A 21,389-nucleotide genomic window follows, 5' to 3' on the forward strand; every position below is an offset into this window, starting at 1 on the left:
CCAAGTCAGTGAGCCCTTGCTGGGGTTATCAAGACAGGATATCAACAGTATGTTTGGTTTCTTCAGCTGGCTCATTTGAAAACAAGACAGGATCAACTTTTTCCTTTTTTAATATTATATTATCATTTTAAAATCCTTGAGTAGCTATGCTGAACTTGAATTATGGAGAAAAAAAAAAGAATAGCTTCTGCTTTTCTAATGAGATGAGATCCCTGTTTAAGGCTACTCCAAGCAGATGTAACAGTCTGTACAGTGCTATAAAGGGACATGCAGCCATATCCCCAGGTGATCCAATGAAGCACACAACAGTCATCTTTTTGCCTTCTGAGCAACTTTTGGTTTACACATCCAAATCAGATAAAGTCCAGCCACTCAATTGGCTATAAAACATTAAACTTGAAGTATGGGGTATGCTTTGTTAATGAAATTTTTTAGAGACATGGAACAAAATATACAAATAGAAATTTAGTTGGAATATTCACCTTTTATTTCTACTTTCTCTTAAGCAGAATAGGGCATTTTATTTTAAATCTATTTATATATGTCTACTTACATTTATTCTCAGCCTACTGGTTTTGTGTGTTTTAGGACTAGCCTCTGCCAGATGACTTATGCTGCTGCATCTATCACAATGATTCTCTTTCAAAAGAAATACAAGATAAAAGATACAGGCTTCTGCTCAGAAAAAGGTTTTAAGGCACCAATGCTAGTGTGATTTAAGTTCTTGCTGTGACAAACACATACCACTGTGATGAAATACAGTTTTCAGAAATTCATGAATATATTGGTTAATCTCAGTTCTGCCATTGCTACAGGGCAAAGCATGTAATTTTCTTTTGGCTTCCTAGGCTCACAGAGGTGTTTTGAGCAATGTTTCTGAGCAGTTAAAGGGCTGTCACAAGGAAACACTGAACACTACCAATGTGGTATTTAACTTCAGTTGTGTATTATTAAGCAAGGCTTACGCTCCCAATGAAATCTGACAATATAATTGTCAGACTCCAGCAGGTTTTCTGTTTACCAACACCACTAATAGGTTTTAAATTAAAAAAAAAAAAACAAAAACAAACAAAAACCGAACAAAATACCCCAAGAAAAAGCCTAAATATTCAGTCCTTTATTATAACTTCTCTGCTTATATACTACCTTTTCCTTTAGTATTTTCTGGAAAAACTGAAATTGAATGACAGTTTCAGTCAACAATAGTTATAATATTAACAATGCTTTGGAACACTAGATTCAGATGACTTTTTCTCTGTAATTAATCATTCAAGTTGCTGTACAATTTTTAAAAAACACCTTGATAGTCCTTTGATGTTACTGTTACTTGAGGCAACAAAAGAACCCATGTGGTTTCCACTGTTAGCTAGGTTACAACAAAACACAGCATGAATGAACCTGTGTATGGCTTTGGATCAATCAGTAAATGCTCCTGAATCTCAATGCCTCCAGCCTTCAGCTCAATTTGACTTGTCTACTACAAAGAATGAAAAAAATTAATCTTGTTATTCCTACATAATAGAAGTATTCGATTTATATAGGACTGTAAGATTTTAACACAACTCATATCAAGGGCTCAGAAGTCTTGGTGTTTAGGTTGTTTAATATTAAATAAGGATTTTTAACTCTTCTGTCACCTTAAACCTGGATTTCTGCTCCAGCTTACATTTTGCTTTAGCACACCATTTTGAAAACAGCACAAGTTCAGAAGGTAGCTTCCATAATGATTAGATGTCCTTGGTTTGGGGGTACCAATGTCTGCCAGAGGCTCAGGATGAATGGCATGAAGCAAAAGCAGTAGGTACTCAATGTGAAACCTCTGTTATTCTTCTGGCAGGGCAGGTACAGCCCCCGGCACTGCCCCACAGCTTTGGAACCAGGTCCAACATGAGGATCTCAATTATCATTGGAGCTGCCTCAGTAAACAAACATTCACATTAATGCCACCTGACACACACACACCCCCACACGAGAGTAATCAGCCATCTCCAAATGCTGAAGGATCAGCACAGCACAATAATTAGCTGTCTGCAGGGCACCACTGAAATGGCAGCAGACTGACTGGCAATATGTGTGTCCAGTACACAGTTTTCCAAGGAAAGGGAGGCACTGTTTCCAGAGTCCTGCACATGCTAAGTAAAAACAGCATTAAAATAAGTTTCTGTTTTTTACTGAATCATGAAAGATGAAGAGAAAAAGGCAATGCAGCATTCTGATTACAGGCCTGGGATTTTCACTTCAACAGAGGTTTTGCATTACTAGCCCTTTCCAGAACTGTCTGATGGAACAGAAGTGTTGAGTAGCATACCCCACCTGTGTTTATTTGCAACTGCTCTTCTGTCACACTCAAGATCTATCTCTAGATGCAGTTACATACCTATCTCTTTTCTGTAAAGTTCAAGGGTAGGAGGATAAAACTGGGCTGCTGACAGGCATGGGCCTTAGTCTTCTCCAGACATTTGAAGATGCTCCTATCTCGTAGCAGTATGCAAATTTTCTAAAGCACAGAGTCCAGACGCAATACTCTACACCTAATATCAGAAGAGAACATAGGCCAGGATTCTCTTTTAAACTAAAGAAGAGTAAGGCAGCACTCTTGTTAGGCCTAAGAACTTGCATATGAAGTACTATTAAATCTAGATTATTAGTCTTTTTGAACACTTGGAATATTTTGCAAACCAGTATTAAGCCACAGACAGGTCTCCTGGTTCAGCTGTACTGGTTGGAAATGTCACCAACACCAGCTCCTCAGTGCCTTTCAGGTGCAAGTTACTGCTGAGCACTGCCAAGGGATGAAGCTCTATGAGAGGTGTATGAGAGCTCCAGACTGGATTAATGGATGGATCAGACTGTCTAGAGCAGCCTATGTCCAGGTGATCACATCAGCTGGTAGCAATATATGATTAGCAAGAAACCTTCAGAGAAAAGATCCTGACAGCATCTGAAGGATGTGGGTTTTGTTTATTTTTTTCCTGATGGATTTTGTTAAGGGATCTCTTTACTTCAGGCTTTAAGAAAACATTTTAACTAGTCTCATAACAATCAATACAACTATTCTCTTTCACAAATTACAGTGCATGTTTATCATCAAAGCATTCGTTTTTCAGGAGAAAACTGCTTCAACAGTCTAAAGGTGAATCAAGAAATCAAGAGTACTTTAGAATGGATTTGGCTGGTGCCAATGACCTTGAAACTGGCATCAAAAACCACTGAACAAAAAGATGTGACCTCCTGCTGACCTGAGGTTTCCATGTTTATGTAACATGTGTTCTTCTACAATACAGCCTCTACCATACCACTTCAGTTCACTTCAGCTTACACATAATGCACAGGAAGTTTGAAGTCTCAGGCAAAAATCTTTACTCATGAAGAATTGACCCAAAACTCTAATGAACTACTTACAACTGACCTCTTCACGCTCCTGCTTGACCTTGAGAATTACTGCATGCATTAAACATCAGGGTATACAATTCACAAGCATAAATATGCAGATGATCTGCATAATGCTAACAATCTGTGTGTCAGGCTGTTTCAGCTGCGCCGCACATTACCCTAGATCAACTGGTGATAGATACCAAGTCCTTAATAACATCAACTTTTCCAAAAAGTAAATGCTTTAGCATTCCTATATAATTAATCACAGAGGCTTTCATCTGATTCCTAAGGAACAAGCTCTCAAAATTATTTCAGAACTACTTAGCATTTTAAATTATCATCTTTTCTGCACACAGGCATTTATGTGTTGCACCTCATCACAAAAAACAAGATAAGCATGGTTAAATACATTTCAAGGTTGCCAAGATAAAAGAGCCAAGGGAATGCTACCTGATGTGGAAAATTGTACAAATTTTAAAATCTCTTGGTTAATTCAGGAAAAAAGTGGTGGTACAATGTTAGAATTTTTGTGGAAACCTGGACCCTCAAGTCCGTAGGCTCCAGAGGAGAACAAATCTCATTATTTTCCACAGAAATACTCAGGAACAAAACTAGAGCATCATCACAGAGGACAAATCAATAACTAGTGAATAAGATACTTACTGGTAAATATATTTGCTATGAAACAGCAAACATCTGTCTTATGTTCAACAAAATCTCCTTGGCTGTATTTTTATACCCTAGAACTATCAGTTAATGTGCAAATAATTGGATTGCTTAGACTACAGTAAAAAAAGAAGCACAATGAAATGCCATGAGTTTGTTTCTTTTCTTAATATTTAGGATGAGTAAGTATAACGACCTTTAAATAGCATGGAAAAGGTAGCTATAAAAGCAAAGGCTACACAAAGTAAATAGACATATAGCTCTTACTCATCCCTTCCATCTAAAACATTAGAGTTTTTATTGCCAATGTTTATTTAGAGAGATCATAAATGAAAAACTTTTCAGACAAATTTACTTTCTTTTTTTTCTCATTTTAAGTTTCAACTTTGGGCTGAAAGCTATTTATGTCCACCTGATTCTAAGTAATTGAGATAGCACTTGATAAGGAATTGGAATTTACTGTCTCCCAGATTAGATGCAATGATAAATCACACAAAGCTCAAAACTACTAGAATGTGAAGTTAAATGGGTTTCAGATAAGCAGCCAGGAAGCTTTTTAGGCAAATCTAGTTTAGTTCACATTTGCAGTGGACTAACACTAGGAATGCAGAAGGTTACAATAGTGTTAAGGACTGACTTGACTGTTTAAGGAGTTATCCTACTTGTTGAGTGAAATAAAGGGAAAGTAGAAAAGGGAAGGTAGAAAAACTGGGAGAAAAAAAAAAAAACCCCAAACCAAAAACTAAAAGGAAAATAGGCCAGACAGAAAAAGACAATGGGAATAGGGTGAGAACAGTGTGAAAGACAGTGCTGTGGCATACTGTGTCATGGCAACCCCTTCCCAGTTCATACTGAAACAAGTTCTGTCACTGGAACAATCCTAGCTACGTCCCTTCCTGGGGATAAATCCCATCCTAGCATCAGGAGCTCTTCTGCTCCTAACAGCACAAACAATGCTTCTGCTGCAGACAGGGAAGAACTTGCAGCAGAAGATGCCTTTTGCATATCAAAATGTAGTAATACAGTGAGTTTTGCTAGCCAGGTATCTTTGATAGGGATTAGTCAGAACCTTAACACATGGTGATATGCCAGCAAAACCTTGTAGCATAATTTGAGTCAACAGGACATAATGATCTCATCAAAAACTTGAAAAGACTGCAGAGCTCACTCTTGGATCAAGGTAGTTTGAAAAGATACTTTAAAAGATGTATAGATAAATAACCAAAGAGCAGTTCTCTAACCATATCTGAGAGCAGAAAGAACAAAGAGATATGACATTTGAGAATTCTACGACTGTGTAATGGAAAAATGACAACTTTTGGTAGCTCTAATTTGTGAAAAGGTAACAGGATGATATTTATGGAGCTTCATTCTCAACTTAACATACCATATTACTCGTGCATCCCTTACTGAAACAGTCTGGATTCACCCCACACTAAGTATTTTAAAAATAATAAAATTTCAACTTGAGAAATGTTTTCCATTTACTCGGTCATTGCCTCTCTGTCCCTTTCATTCCATTCTCTGGTGCTAATATCAACTACTGTCTAGGATGGGATGTCCATATTTCTGAATTTTACTTCAGAAGGTGTCCAACAAAGCATCTTTAGAAACACTAAATAGAAGCAGCAAGTTGTCATTCGGGAATACGTCAATCGGAATTCCTCTCCTAGCACTGCTCCAAGCCAACAAGCAAATCCTTACCCTTACTAACCAAGCAGAACAAGAACACCCAAGCCATAATAAAATCAGTGGCCTCATATTTCAAAAGGTTCAAAAGTTATTGCTTTATACATATCTGTCTGTAATATTTTGCAAACTGGACAGCAAGCTGAGGAATCCTCAAAGGAACAAAATAGAGAGTAACTGAATCTACCAATTGTGACAAAAAGTAATGTACAGCAAATCTTAGCACACCCTGGTGAAATGAAGTTACAGATTGCTAATGTTTATTTCAGCATGCTCACCATGGCAACTGAAATAACTGCATATTTTGGTTTACAAGATTTCCTATTTTTTTTTCCAGCTTGGATCTGTTTTCTTATGAGCAACAATTTAAAAGAACCATCTGCACACATCCCTCAATTGAAAGAATAAAATCAGTTTCACAGAACATACCTATGATGGCCGATATGTCTTGCTCTTTTAATGTGTCCAACTCCCTTACATCCTGCTGTGGGACACCCTCCATGCTCTAAAGCTTCCACCAGTTCCAAGGGACCTGCATGCCAGGTGAAATTACAAATGAGACTTAAGAAAATTATCTAATATTTAAAAGCTATATAAATATGCACAAATACCAGTGCATTGTAGCAAGCACGAGGAAATAAGTAAACAGAAATACTTTAATAATACATTCTGTAAAAACATGATGGAGATTTAAACAACCTAATCCACTGGAGAAATAATTTTATTCCATGTGAGTAAATCTCTACAACAGAACTACATTTATATAAAGAACACAAATCTTGGAGGAATTGCATGACATTGAATTTCTCTTCTATCTACATTGGAACCTGGATGTTTTTCAAGAGCACAGAAAAAGTAAGCTACCCTATCCCTGTTGCTGAAGACAGGGACATGTTTGCAATGTGTACTGTTCTTACACATTTTGAAACTGAAGTTTTCCAGTAAAAAAGATGTAAAAACGAAGGCTGAAAATACTACTAAAAAGAACAAGCCATCAGATTTTTTTTTACTTTTCCCCTTCTCTGAATTTATGTGTCTACCTGATTTTCATCAACCTGTACAATGATGCCTGCAGAGACATCAAAGGATGTCAAAAGGAGCTTTGAGGCCCAAGCAAACATAGTACATAACGCACGGTTTCACAGCAAGTGAGAGACAGCCGTGCTCCAGTACATGACACTGGCAGCACCTGCTGAGCCTCTGCAGGAATGCACTGGCCCCCTCTAGCACCAGTTCCTCTTGAACAGCACATGAACTTGTATCTCCCCCTACAGATAACAATACAGACACGAAAAGGTCCATTTAAATATTTTTCCAGATGAAAGATTCTTCTTCACAGATGGATTATGAAGGACAGAGAATTATTATGTATAATTAGAGTAGTCTAAAAGCCTTTTTTACCAAATGTTCCAGCTATGCAAAAATTACAGAACTATCACTACACTGAAGTCCAAAGACTTGTATAGCCTTTAATGACTGTAATTGGTGAGAGAACAGGGAATTTTACCTTCTCTACCTTTATACAGAAATCATGCTTATAATGTAGCAAGTGGACTCAGAGGAGGAGTTATCTGAATAGAGATGTTTCTGTAAAGAGGAGTCTTGCTTCACTGATGTTCTGATTTTGAAAAAATTAACTCCCTATAACTATTCTCTCTTCACTTAAAAAATTTGAACTCTCTAAAAATGTAATTTAAAAGAGCTACAACTGATTGTCCATGTTTACAGGAGAAGCTGCTGTTCACATCACTGTGAAACAATGTTAAAATCATCACCAATACTTGGCTCTTAATTCCCTAACTGATATCAGAAAGGTCATAATCCTTCATGATGACTTCATTACATCTGAAAACAATATGAATACATGAATACTGGGAACTGCTCTAGACTAATATTGCTAACATTGCACAGCACTCCCACAAAGCTTCTAATGTGAAAGGCAGGGATCTAGATGTCCTCATTGAAAGTCCTATCATACAGACTGAGGCATAAACTGTCTTGCAAAATATTTTCTTCCCTCCTTATGAAACCCTTGCAGAAGTCTGGAAATGCCTTTTAACTTACATGTAAGTAATATTAACATTTTTAAAATATTCTACATAGTAATAAAACAAAGTCATATTGTTGGATTAATATTTTATTCAGTAATCATTCTATTTTATAAGTATTTGAGTAGATTATTACTTTTTTCCTATTTAATGGATGGTCAACTTCCTCTCCTGTCATATCATCCATTTTAATTTTTGTAGCTTAACAGAAATTTACTTCTACCAGTTACATCCTAAAAGGGATGAGCAGTGCCTCCTAAGCCACCACCTAGAGGAGATGACATGCTGGGCACCTGTACCTCGTTTCTTTTAATGTCTCAAAAAAACCTAATTTATATATTTTATACTCCCACCTAGGTTAAGTTTTTTATTTATATATCAATCTTACATAATAGAAATGTTGTAACCTTATTCAGCTCTTCTGCCTTATGATACAATTTTTATATATGTGGCCACAGCCTACTTTTCCCACTGGGCTGCTCATCCAGCACACAGGACAGCATATCTCAGATTAAGAAGCAGATATGCAGCATTCTGCCTTCTCCTCATTATTCACTTTGTGCTTTGGCACTTATGGCACTCTATTCAGATTCTGAAGGCAGAATGATTAACTTCCTAACAGGCAATCATCACTGTACTGCTGGAGTGCTCAGAAAACTAATGAATATACTCTGATCACACCCTGGATAGGAGTAATTTCTTCTTGGCATTCATTGACTTGAGGTATTGTGATTTTCAGGTAACACATTCACACTTATCTCAGTTATTTTACATAACGTGACTTATCTCAGTCATTTTACATTAATTTTTTTTCTGAGTACTTTGGCATTGCTCAGCATTTTTTATTTTCCAAGCACAGCTGTTTCTGACCTTCTAACAGCTGTGAATACTCAGCACTTGTGCAAACCACACCTCAGAGTCACTACATAAACCAATCTCAGAGAAGAGCACTCACTTAAAAACTCATCTGTTCAAAGTTTGGCTAAAGTGATTTCACTGCCATTATCCAGAAACACGGTGGACTAGGCAGGGATATATCCACCAAAAGGTTTCTTATCCCTGAAACCTCTCCTACTTCTTCAACAAGTAAAGCAAAATCCCCAGAGAGGACAAGCTGGTAAATCCAGTGTTGTTACTGGTACCGTGCTTCTGTTAGATTTATTTTCAAAGTGGGCACCATTAATCCCTCTTTGCTCAGCTGAAGAAGAAAAGGAAGTTTGTTGTTTCTGAGGATTTGCCACAGCGTTTGAAAGCAGTGCCTTCTCAGTGCACTCTGGGCTCCTTTGAGCCAAAAAGCATAGTAACCATCAAGAGAGATGTGAACAAAGGATCTTAAGAGTGATACCCTGCACCCCTACTGAGTGCCACAGCAGTTTCAGTGCTGGCTTTGAGAGGGCCAGGATTTTACACAACAGATCTTTTACATCACTTCTGGTTTTGACTGTGGTTCTTGTATTTCCATTGCAGTAAGGGCCAATAAAACCATCTACTAAAAAGTGATTAATTACTGACTGTTGATTTTGCACTAAATGTCACATTTGCAATTATTTTGCATATCCTAGTGGCTTCTCTTCTTTGAATAGCACTGGCAGGGGCAAAAGATAGCACAGCACACATGCCTTTTACCATCATTACATTAGAGTGTGGTTTCCCTTACTAAGTGGGGGCTGAAGAGGGTGTCCAGTTTTCATACACCAGCCTGCAGGATGGATATCAGGGCTGTCAACATCAGTCCAATAATCATAAATACTATCCCAGCCATCAAAATGAACCTAAAATACAAAAAGGAGTACAGTGCATTTTAGATCAGGAAAATTCTCCATAAAATCAGTTTACCTGAGTAATCTCTAGAAATGACACATCCAGTAGAGAAGTCACTTTCAGAGAACTTTTTAAGTTACACAGAAAATACATGTACATTACATTCTGGACTCAGGCATACTCTCACTAAAGTAAACAATAAACAACCATATGTCATATCTCTCACACACCCATGTGTGGATGCATGTACACACAGACACACACAGAGCTCTTTCAACAGATGCTGCAGAGTCAAATTACTCCCTTAGAAGTTACAAATCCTGTCATTTAATACATTAGACAGGAGAATGTTATTATTATTTTGGGATAGGGTTTTTTTCCATTTCCTTTTTTTTTTAATTTTGCATGTCCAACTTGAAGTAGGAAATGTGTAGGTGTGAAGATACTAGTTCTGATGACTTCCTAACAGCAGTTAATTCAGATGATTCAAAATGAAATGTCAGCTGCATCTCCTACTTGAAATAACAGGTATGCCTAGTAAATCTGTACAAACTGCAAACATCCTTCAGTTCTAATTGGATATCTGGTATATGTTAGCCCTGCTAACACTTAAGGCCTTCAGCATGGAAACTGGTTTCATACAATGAAAGAGAATTAATTCAAGCGCATAGCTTCTGTAAAAGACATTAAAAATACTTTAACTTAGTTTAATCCAATCCAAAGCCCATAATTAACAGAAACTTCAGAATTGCAGAAATCACTGACAAAGGACAAAAGATCAGGGCTCTTTCATATCTCCCATATATCTCTCACTTCCCCTTGGAAACTTATAGAAACAGATTCAATTAACATAGACCAAATATTTTATGGTCCCTAATACAAATATCAAAGCAGCCCTTTGACACTTTTCACACAGTAATCACATTTCTTGATAGAATAGACAATTGTCTTCTACCAACTATTCCCAAAGCAATTTTCCAGTATATTCAATTCTGCTCTCTAGCTACCCACCTCAGCACAAGTATCTAAGAAGAAAATAACAAAACCTATTCCAAAGGAATTTTGCATAGATCAATTAGTGAAAAGCAAGAGCAAAAGCTTAGGAGGACAGAGCAATACCACTTATTTCTTTCCATGATTAATTTTACAACCTCAGGATTTTGGTTTTATGATGTCCTCATCATTTACTTAAGTAGGATAGTACAATAAGACAGAAGAACTTACTTTTATTCTGTAGTCATCAGTATCTACAATGGTTGCTACTCTGATAAATACTGGATTTCTCTTGTCAACCACTTCAAGTTTCATATTTTTCTGAAAGCCATGAGAAGGTTTCTAGAAAAGAAGAACAATACTGTATGAAACAACAAAACTTCAAAATCTGATGCAGCTATAAAATATATATAATCCATCAAAAACTTTCTGCCTTTATTTTTTCAAATCTGCTCTCCCTCTACTAGAAATTCAAGCATAAAAACATAATTCAAACTAGACTTATCAATATAGTGAAACACTTGGGGATTCCAGGTTCTCCTGGAGCGGAAGGGATTCAAGCCATCCAAGGATGTAAATGGATATCTTGGTTTGAATCAGTTTTTTTTCCCTAAATTCTCTAGAAAAGTTTTCCTGGAGGTTTTAGCCAACAGTTTCATTACAATATTTAATAAGGCATTACATACCAGCTGCCTGAAATGTCTATGAAATTGTCTACAGGAAATATTTGTGTTTTCTGATATGTATTTTTGTTTCATGAATCAAACCCTTTTCCAGTCTCTTCCTGAAAACATAACTAATTCACAGCATAACAGTAAAAAAACAGGACCAAATGCCTGGGTTTGTAATACTATTTTGATAAAATTAGTTTCTTTGGTAGGAGTATCAGATTTTGTATTTGTCATCTGTAGTTATGAAAACTAAAGCAAAATTATTTCCATTTTAAAGGAACATATTCACAAGACTAGTTACCAGGTTTATTCTCATTTTTATGAAAACAATGTATCGGTCACTCTAGGACTTTGTAGAGTACTGGTGTTTTTCCTTCAGCTGCAGCTTAAGAACTCAATTTTCCCCCATAATACAACACAAAACACTGTTACTGTCTCAGATATAAACAAATAACTTCCTAATCCTTGCTAGGGGTATTTGGCTGAGAATGTAAGATTGAGAAATACTACCAAGACAGACACACCTTGGGGCGATAAACTGCAGGTCATGAATAACCTCTGCTAATCTACTGACCCCAGGAACTGCTATAAACACCACATTTTGCCTTTTGTTAATCCAGCTCTTAGCAAAGTTGAGAATTAGTGTCCCTAATATGAGAAGCTGAGGCAAACGTGCTTTGGGGTGCTGTGAGACAAGGGCTGGGAGCTACTGGCCACGCAATGCTGGCTGCCAACAGCAATCCAAGATGAACAGAGGGATGGAGCCCCTCTCCTGTGAGGAAAGCCTGAGAGAATTGGGTTTGTTCAGCCTGGAAAAGGGATGGCTTAGGGCTGATCTCATTGTAGCCTTCCAGTAGTAGAAAGACAGAGAGGGGCCTTTTTACAAGGGCATGTAGTGACAGGACACGGGGAAATGATTTCAAACTACAAAAGAGTAGGTTTGGATTAGATACTAGGAAATAATATTTTACTGTGAGGATGATGGGGCACTTGAAACAGGTTGCCCAGAAATGTGGATGTCCAACCCCTTGAAGTGCTCCAGGCCAGGCTAAATGGAGCTCTGAGCAACCTGGTCTAGTGAAAGGTGTCCCTGTCCATGGCAGGGGGATTGGAACCAGATGATGTTTATGGTCCCTTCCAGCACAAGCCATTGTGTGATTCCTTTCTGGCAGTACTGACCATCACTGAAATCTTAAGAACTCAAAAAGGTGGATCACTGAAAGAAACTAGCAAGAACAAAGATAAAAGAAAAGGATGTTGCCCACAAACACCATAGCTAAGCTGGGGAGCTGCCTGTGGGTGCTGCCCACATGTCCTAGCTGCACATTTGCAGAAGAAAAATTCTGTTAAAGGGCACTGAAAACAAGCCCAAGACAATGGACTAGATGGACAAGCAGACTAACCTTTTACATTCATTTTTACACTGTATCTATGGCACCATCTAAAATGTACAGAAATACAAATCTTCAAAATACGTTATCATGACTCAGTAGCTATCTCATTATTTGTAATAAGTAGGCAGTAATTTTCCATAGCAAATTACACTCATTAGTAATACATTTGTAGCATTTAATCCCATTTGTAATAATTAAAATAATGCATTAATAGTTATTTATAATAATCTGATTTTTAACAGTGAACTGCAAACTTGCATAAAAATAAAACACCTCTTTGCAACTAATTAATTGGATCCATTTGGAAACATAAGAACACCATATATGTATTAAACAAATTAATTATGTGAACTTAAAAGAATGAAAGAAATTTAAGCATTTTCTCACCACTTTAAAAGCCCTTGCAGGTGCAGGTAAGGAACTGGTTTCTTCCAAATACTTCTCCCAAGAAAAATGCTTAGCATGTGGATAATCTGGCACAGAAGAAACATGAGCAAAATTAAACACAGCAGTGCAAAAAAATGAAGTTAATGTCTAATTTACAGAGTGCCTAGCACTTTTATAATACTGTTTTGATTTATACACTGGACTTATAAAATCATTGCAAGAAAGGCTCTTCTAAATTGTCTCTGACAAATTCACCATACAGGTTAAAAGAGTCAACAATCCTCTCATACACACTACTGAGTACCTATTGTACATGATTGCTCTGGATATGAGAATATTCTGTGATTCCCTTCGCAATATAAATAATGTGGAATGGCAAAATCTGTCCACTTAACTGAGGAAATTAATTCAAGTAATGAACAGGTGAACAATCATTCACTGGTGAACAATGTAATCAGTGATAGCTTTGTACCACAGTTGAGCACACCTGACTACTTGTTAGTCTTTTAGCAAACAATTTTTTACTAAGTTTCTAACAAAATACCCTGGACATTATGAATAATCTACAGACATCATCAAAGAAGATTTTGCCTTTCTTAGAAAATGTCAAATTTATAAACATTCTAGGGAAGAAACACAAAGACTGCTTGGCTGTTAAAGAAAAGGCCGTGCCTGTCCTTCAACTTTACTCTGCACCAGAACTTAAACTTGATGTTTAAATATTAGTATTCATAAGCTAGAAGAGAACAAAACCAATTCTAATTTGTTTTACAAGGGATTCACTGAATAATAGGCTGCAATTAACCTCCTGGCAGACAGACTGCTTATGACTTTTCAAGAGTGCTGGCGATTAGAATTTTTGTCGAAGTCGGTTTTAACCAATTAAAACTTTCCATGTTCTCAAACCCCAGATGCCATTTTCTGCAACAGGGCATTTAGGTGATCCAGCCATACACAACAGTCCTGAAAAACATTTCAGGTTTCACACTAATGAATACACTTCCTTCCTTCTTTATCATCTCTCTCATAGCATTTTCCTTCATTTCAAAGACCCCTTACAAGTTTGATTCCTTGATCACGTTAAGACAATTTTCTCATCAATCCATTACCTTGCACACTTAGTTCACATGAAGATGTTTCTCTTATGCAATGGTTTCATGCAAGTGGAATTTGCTTTATCAGCATTTTCAGAACGTGAGTCTTACAGTACTTGTCAGCCAATCAGCCAAAATGACAAACTTGTTCAGATTTCAAGGGATATCTTTTGAGTAGATGTCTCTTTATTAAATCAGTATATACTTGCATACTTAATGCCAAACATCTATTATACTTCTGCTTTCAATATATTAAGTCTTGTTAAAAAAATTTATGGCTCTGCAAATATAATTTCCTGATTACAGAAAGAAAAAAATTCAGGAGAGGTAAATTGTAAATTTTAGTTATGTAAATTTGTAAATTTTAAAGATGCTAGCTGACGATAGCCACCTTAAATCTTTCAGACATGTAACAATATACAAACCTGGTGGAGTGATGAGAGTTCTTTTATGTTCTTTACACCATCCAACAGGATGAATATGTGGGCTAGCTGCCTCACACCTGGAGGAAGGGGAGAAAAAAAGGGCCTGAAAAAGCAGCTCTTCAGACATCCTGTTATGCTTACAAACCAAGACCTACAAGAAAGACATAAATTCCAAACAACCCACAACACCTTCAACTTAAACTGCAAACATAACCTGAAGACACAAACACATCTAACACAGACTTGTTACCACCTATATAAGCATAAGGCTTTATTTGCAATTTTGTTGGAATATCAAGAAAATCTAAATTAGTGGTAGATCTCTTGAGAATCTGTGATGCTGTTCACAAGCAGACATTCTTGGTAGAATCATGTTGGCTAGTTGCAAGAACACCATAATCCCATCAAAGACGGATGGAGTCTTGCAATGCCAAGACCAAAATTTGAAATCAGAAACTTAAAGATCTTGTTGAAATCAGAAACTTAAAGATCTTGATTAATGGTCCAACGTTGCACCTGGAGGCAGAGGAGGAAATCACATATAACTTCAACACACTGCCAATAGTAAGAAAAATTCAAAAGTGGATTATGAGTGGCTTAAATGGAGCTATAAACATGTTACTGTAACCCAGCAGCACATAAGCAAAGTAAGTCTGAGAAAAACTGAAAATAAACCAACCAAAATCCCAAACCAAAACCAAAAAAACCCCCAAAACCAACAAAACAAGCATTTGAGGCCCCAAACTACACAAAAGAATTAGTGATCCAAGACTGCAAACTGCTCTTAAGAAACAGATCAAACTCTTTTACTCAGAGTTAACAACTTCCCATATTTTCTGTAAAGTGCATCCTATTTTGCACTACTGCAGTTGCCTGTGGCATGCCAAAAGAGCCACAGAAGACTAGCAGAGGCAGGGTGAGCTACATGTGCTGGCACGTGTCTCAAGCAGTGAGAGACCGCTCTCACTGTGCTCACTGGGTCAGTTACACTGTGCACAGAGGAAATCAGAAGTGAGTGCTGCCTATCAAGTCTTACAAAAACAAACAAGAGACACACACTGTAAAGAAACTGATCTAAAAGCAGACAAGAGAAAACCTGTTTAAGCCTTCTGTAATATTAAATTATTATATATAGAACTATATATCCTTATTACATTTTAGGAAATTATTTCATAACATAACACATTTTGACAATAAAACACAGTGTATATAATATATAATGTATATACCAAACATTATATTAGTACTCATATTATTGGTAAAGGCAAAAAGTAAGCCTGATCTACAGGAAAAGTAAAAAACTGTCAGTCTCTGCTGTGAAATATGCACCATCCCTACGTGTGCATTGGTACTTACTGATGGTTTTTGAGTTGGCCGAACAATTGACAGTGTTTTTTTAATGAAATGTATTGTATTTATGTAGCCAGGATGACTAAGAAACATGCTGCTGACACAAAAGGCCAGCATCACTCTGCATGGCACTGCACTACACTGTGCAAACACACAGTTTGCCTCTGTTTAGTTAAAAACTCCTATATTGTAACCATGTAGATCTGCCCTTAAGGACCTCACTTCTCTTAGGATCCTGCCTCACCTAATTTCTTCTTTAGTTAAATAAACTCAGTACCACAGTGCACAACCTCTCTCCTCCACTATTTCCTGTCCCTAAAGGTGTTTCAGTAGCTGACATTAAATATTTCCAGCTATGCCCCCCCCCTCTCTTCTGGAGAGCCCCACCAGCATTTCCACCTCTCCAGTGGCCACGAGCTCAGTGTCCCACTCCCTGCAAGGACCCAGCAAAGCCAAAAATTGAAGCCTGAGTAAGGTGAAGTAGCTAAGGCCTTCATTCCCAGTTCCCCAGCGAGAGATCAAGAAAGCAACCTTAAGCAGCCAAGCAATAGTCTAGGCTCAAACACTGTGTCTCCCTCCTGTGTTTTCCAAGCACTTCTAAATACTTAATGAGACAAGAAGACAGAGAGCAACCATGCATGAAGACATATACTTCATATAATAATCACTGAGCAAAACACCAAACCACTCATGATCTAGTTTCTATTTAATCCCTCTCTGAAGTCAATGTCTCCATCATTAGGCTGGAGAATAACAGGTATTCTTGCCACTTTACCTCAACCTGAGTTACTGATGCAAAATACCAAACAGTGTGGGGCTGCTCTCTCTGAGTGTTATAAAATAATTGTTATCTGTATCTACCCAGAAAGTATTAGCATGCTGGAAGTTCAAATTAATTAGGTTCCCCTAATTAATATACTTCTAACATATCACATGCTGATAATGTGCAATACCTAAAAGGGTGCAGTGAACTGTGCATGAGAGAAGAAGAAACTAAAGGTGAATTATGCAGGCACTCTTCAGTCTTAAGATCCAAAACACCAGGTCTGCAGATCTGGGACACAAACATACTTTAGGGATTGCAAAAGGAAACACAGCACAGAAAAGATTGTAGACTGGACCCTGGGCTATACCATATTGCAGTTTTGAATCTTCCCTACGTTAAAGAAAAATGAAGGAGAACACCATAATTGAAATACATGGAGTAATTGTTTTTTTTTTTTTTTTTTAATCTGGGAACTATTTTACATGGTGTCTAAAATTTGGTATGGATAAACTTCAACAATAGAAATGGCAGCCTGGCTGCTCCAGAACATGGTCTCACAACAAGCACTCCTCCAGCCTTCTACCTAAACAGAGTGAAGCACTAATGATGAAAAATACTGGCCAACATAACATCATTATCTTGTAGCTATATATATATATATGAAACAATTCTGCTAGTATTTCTTTGTAATGATGCCAATCAGATAATTTCAAGCAGATAAAACCTACCCTAGATAGACTCTGTAATGGCTCTGACAATAGCCAAGGATTTTAACTCAGTTCATGAATACCAACTTTTTGTCCTTCTACAATATATAAAGCTACATTGTATGTATTTAATATTTAAAATATCACACCAGGCACTCTCTAAATTGCTGAAATTGCCATCATTAAAAGGAAGCAAAGGAAGCAAGAGTCCTTTTGTGATAATTTAGCACTGTTAAAACTCAGCACCTAGAAATGTTTTGCCTCCAAAAAATAAGAAAAAAACCAGTGAGTCATTCACACTTCCTCTGGCCTCTTCCTTTCTCTTTACAGTAACTCTGAAGAGAAGCTAACCTGAACATGGGCCGGCACTCCTCTCTTTGATCCCTCTTACACTGGGAGTTTTACATATATGAGATATACTTCTGCACTGAAAAAACATATTCTCTTACTTCCTAAAATGTTTTGAAGTTCACAAATGATTTTCAAAACTCTCCCAAGTTAAATTTGGGAACCAGTCCCATGCTCAGGATCACTATGGTATTATCAGTATTATACTTAAATAATCAAGCAGATGTGTAAAAGCACTTATCAGGACAAACCTCCTAAATGCATTTGGTTTGGTTTGATTTCTCAAGTATAGTCTGAACATACATTTTAATAAAACTCTGAAAAGTGAATGCCACTGCACACACTTTCTGCCTTGAAGATTCAAGAAGAAGCAAATGACCAAGGAATGCTGCAATGAAAGATGCATTCCTGGAAGATGCTCTGACATTACAGCGAGCATGGAACACAAAGCAACCTGTGATTCAATAGCATTGCAAAATAGCACTATGAAACATCTACAGACTTTAATTTGCTTTAGAGAAAAACCCAGTCATTACAGATAAGCCTATGAGCAACTTCTGCAACTGCAGTGGACTCAGGAAAAAGAAAGATCCCTGTTCCAGCAAAATCAGATCACACAGTCCATCTTCACCTACTGATTTCACACAGCCTTTTAGCTTCTAACAGTTAATTTAACAATAGAAAGTAGAGATCAGTAAAAGTCACGCACAATTTAAAGTAAAACTATTATGCTTTAATGTGTGTTATTTAATGGACATGTATCTAGTTTGGAAGAACAATAGACTAAGCCTTAAGAGTTGTCAACTGGAATGTTAAAGGCTATGTTGACCTTTCACAATCAATTTGCCACATCCCACAGCTTTCTATTTCCTTTGTTCCAAAACAGAAGGCAGATCATCCAGCTCACATGCTTCATAAAACACTATGATCCACGAATTGTGAGGATGCTTACTAGGCCAAAAAAGGTTACCAACACTAGCAACAGCTGAAGGATTGTGCACCTCCAAACCTACCTACCCCTGGACCACAGCAGAGCACCAACACCACCTTCTGCTGAGCAGTACAGATGTGACAAATGCACGCTTGACTAATAAAACAAGATTACAATGTCCACACAATTCATGTCACTTGTGAACCATTCTTTCTGTTGTGTGAGAACATGCAGTCAGAAAAAGAAATCTAATATCCATACTGGAAACTGAAGCTAATCCAGAGAGCTGAAGTGGAGCCAAAAGCAGCAGAGTGCACCAGCTGAACCTGTAAGAGAGCCACACAGAGGGACAGAACAAATGACAGCCTCCTGAGTTGTGGACATCCTAACTACAGAAACAAACATCAAAGCAGGGAAGAGCTACATGATGTAAATGGCCAGGAAATAGTTCTGCAATAAGGAAAACCGAGAGCAGCTGACAACATGATTCCCTGGTGTGTGCACCACTTTGCCTGAAAAGAGCACATGTAAGGTTCAGCAGTCCTTAACTCACGGCAGGAGGGCACATCCCAGTGGGGGAGACACACATGGAAGACAACTTAATATTCTTCTACTGATCACTTTCACCTGTCCTGCTAATTTTTCCCAAAAATCTGTTTCACATATACAGCTCATCCCAACTAGATCAAGAGAGATGGATGATAATGCTTGCTGCTGAAAAAGTTAGTACTCAATTATTTCAGCAAAATATTTTCTTAAATAGGTCTCCACATCTGGACAGATTTTTTAATTAAATGGTCAGCACTGCCTTTACAATAAGTGTATGCGTTATAATAATTTTCTATTTTGAAATGATTTCTGATTTTCCCTTTTGAGAAACAAACCTTTTAATATTTTGATATTCACTTTAGTAAGTGTAGGTACAGTCTGTAATGAAAATGTTATCTGTCAAAAACCATTCATACACACATGCCCCATACACCCATAAATAATAATGTGCTCTCAAGAATGCTACTTATACAAGTTCTTTTTTGTGACATGTCAGTCATCCAACAGAGAAAAAAAAAGAAATAAAAACATAAAAACTATCCTGCAGCCCCATCTAGTGCATAATTGAGAATACTTCATCATTGACAAGTATAAAGCTGGTACAATTTTATATCAGGGCTTCTCAAAATGTAATCCAGGAGGTTATGGCATGCATCCAGAGGTGGTATAGCACTCCCATAAAACATTATCGTATTTTCTATTTAAAGTCTGATAAGAAAGCTGCACAGTGATTCACAGGAAACTTAGGGTCAGATAATGGCTCATTATCCATCTAAACAGTTAAACGCATGCACTGTGACTCATGCTTCTTTAAGATTGTTTTACTTTAAGATTCTTTTCGATGTAATACTACCCCTCCAAAAAGACAGTTCCTTTCAAGGAGAGAGTGGAGCAAAATTAATTATCTCAAAAATGAAACAAGCAGAGAGCAGCTTTTAAGGACTTGGCTGCTAGGAAAGTAGTAAATACTGATGGACAACAGGGCTGGGGTCTTAGTCTCATGACGAAGTCCAGTCTGTTCCAAAAGTCATACAGATCAAAAAATGGTTCCAAAAATCAAAAGCTATTTTATTTTCACAGCAGGCTTCAGAAATCATTTTCCTATGCAAGTCAGACAGGAACAGAGCAGTGAGTGGCACACAGGCCACTGTATTTTAACACACTCCTGGTAAGCTGATCCCGAAATCTGCCTGTACAGACTTCTCTGCAGGGGAAGTTCAGACCAAGCCAAGGATGAATGAGGGTACCCAGAGCCTGGGATGCAGTATGTGCAGCACAGCCATTGCACCACTTCTCCTGTGGGCAAACAGCAACAAGCTGGCACAGCTTCACCTCTTTCACAGGCTCTGGCTGTGTTTCCATTGGTCACAAAAAAATTCAGAAGATGAGGCAACATCAATCTGTGTGTAAGCAAAACAGAGGAATATAGGATGGACCTGTAGTTATTTCATAGTTCTCACATACCAAAAGATTCCCAGTTCCATTTCCAGGTTCAGACGATGGTAAGAAAATTGAGAATTTCCACTGAACAAGAATGCCTTCAGCTTTCAAAGCAGTATTATGTTTCATCAAAAGAGATGGAATAGATGGAAAGGACCTGGAGGCTTATGTTGTATAGGTCAAACTTCTCCTTCACTAAGTAAAATCTTGAATTTGACAATTTTGTTCACTTTTGTTCCATCTAAAAGCCACTATCAAAGGAAAATTTAATAGGATTTATAATACACTGAAAGTAGCAAGACCATGCATTAAAGAGCTGTTGTAATGACTAATTCTAGCCAGGATACTTACTTTCAACCAAAAATGTATTTTCTAATGCTCAGAAAGAAAGTAAGGAAGAGCATCTTCAGGCTGAAAGCCTGGAGCCTAAAAACCCTTAGGCAATCGTAATGGGTTTCTGTTGCCTGAAGTCACAATATCAGTCAACTCTCTTTTAGGTATACAAAAATAGGAAAGGTTTTTTTTAACCTCAGTGAGAAAGTTCAGCCTACTCCAAACAAAACACAAAAAGTACACAGAGAAAAGATGCATTTGTTTGAAAATAACCAACATACACAAAATAAGTAATTTCACCTTCATTATTATTCTGAGTTTGAAACTTACATGCAGGCACAAGGAAACTGTGAGGTTCAGTTCTGGGTAATCTCTAAAAACCTTTTTGTTTTTAGTTAGAGACAGCAGTTGGTAGACATGAAATGTATGCACCTAAGATATTTTAAGGCCCTTACAAACCTG

The 21,389-nt window shown here is 37.3% G+C and overlaps 1 protein-coding gene across 6 annotated transcripts in view; it reads right to left on the reverse strand.

The window, feature by feature from the left end:
• L3MBTL3 (L3MBTL histone methyl-lysine binding protein 3) overlaps positions 1-21,389 on the reverse strand; it is a 78,634-nt gene that overhangs the window by 17,058 nt on the left and 40,187 nt on the right. For all 6 annotated transcript variants that reach the window (XM_036404552.2, XM_036404551.2, XM_036404554.2 and 3 more), the window contains exons 12-16: positions 14,504-14,580; positions 12,985-13,070; positions 10,764-10,874; positions 9,436-9,550; positions 6,160-6,262 (exon numbers count right to left, since the gene is read on the reverse strand). In XM_036404552.2, the coding sequence (XP_036260445.1) occupies positions 6,160-6,262; positions 9,436-9,550; positions 10,764-10,874; positions 12,985-13,070; positions 14,504-14,580 (492 nt within the window). The remainder of the gene's footprint in view (positions 1-6,159; positions 6,263-9,435; positions 9,551-10,763; positions 10,875-12,984; positions 13,071-14,503; positions 14,581-21,389) is intronic.

The sequence above is a fragment of the Molothrus ater genome, chromosome 3, assembly GCF_012460135.2.
Source record: "Molothrus ater isolate BHLD 08-10-18 breed brown headed cowbird chromosome 3, BPBGC_Mater_1.1, whole genome shotgun sequence".
In the NCBI taxonomy this organism is placed as follows: Eukaryota; Metazoa; Chordata; class Aves; order Passeriformes; family Icteridae; genus Molothrus; species Molothrus ater.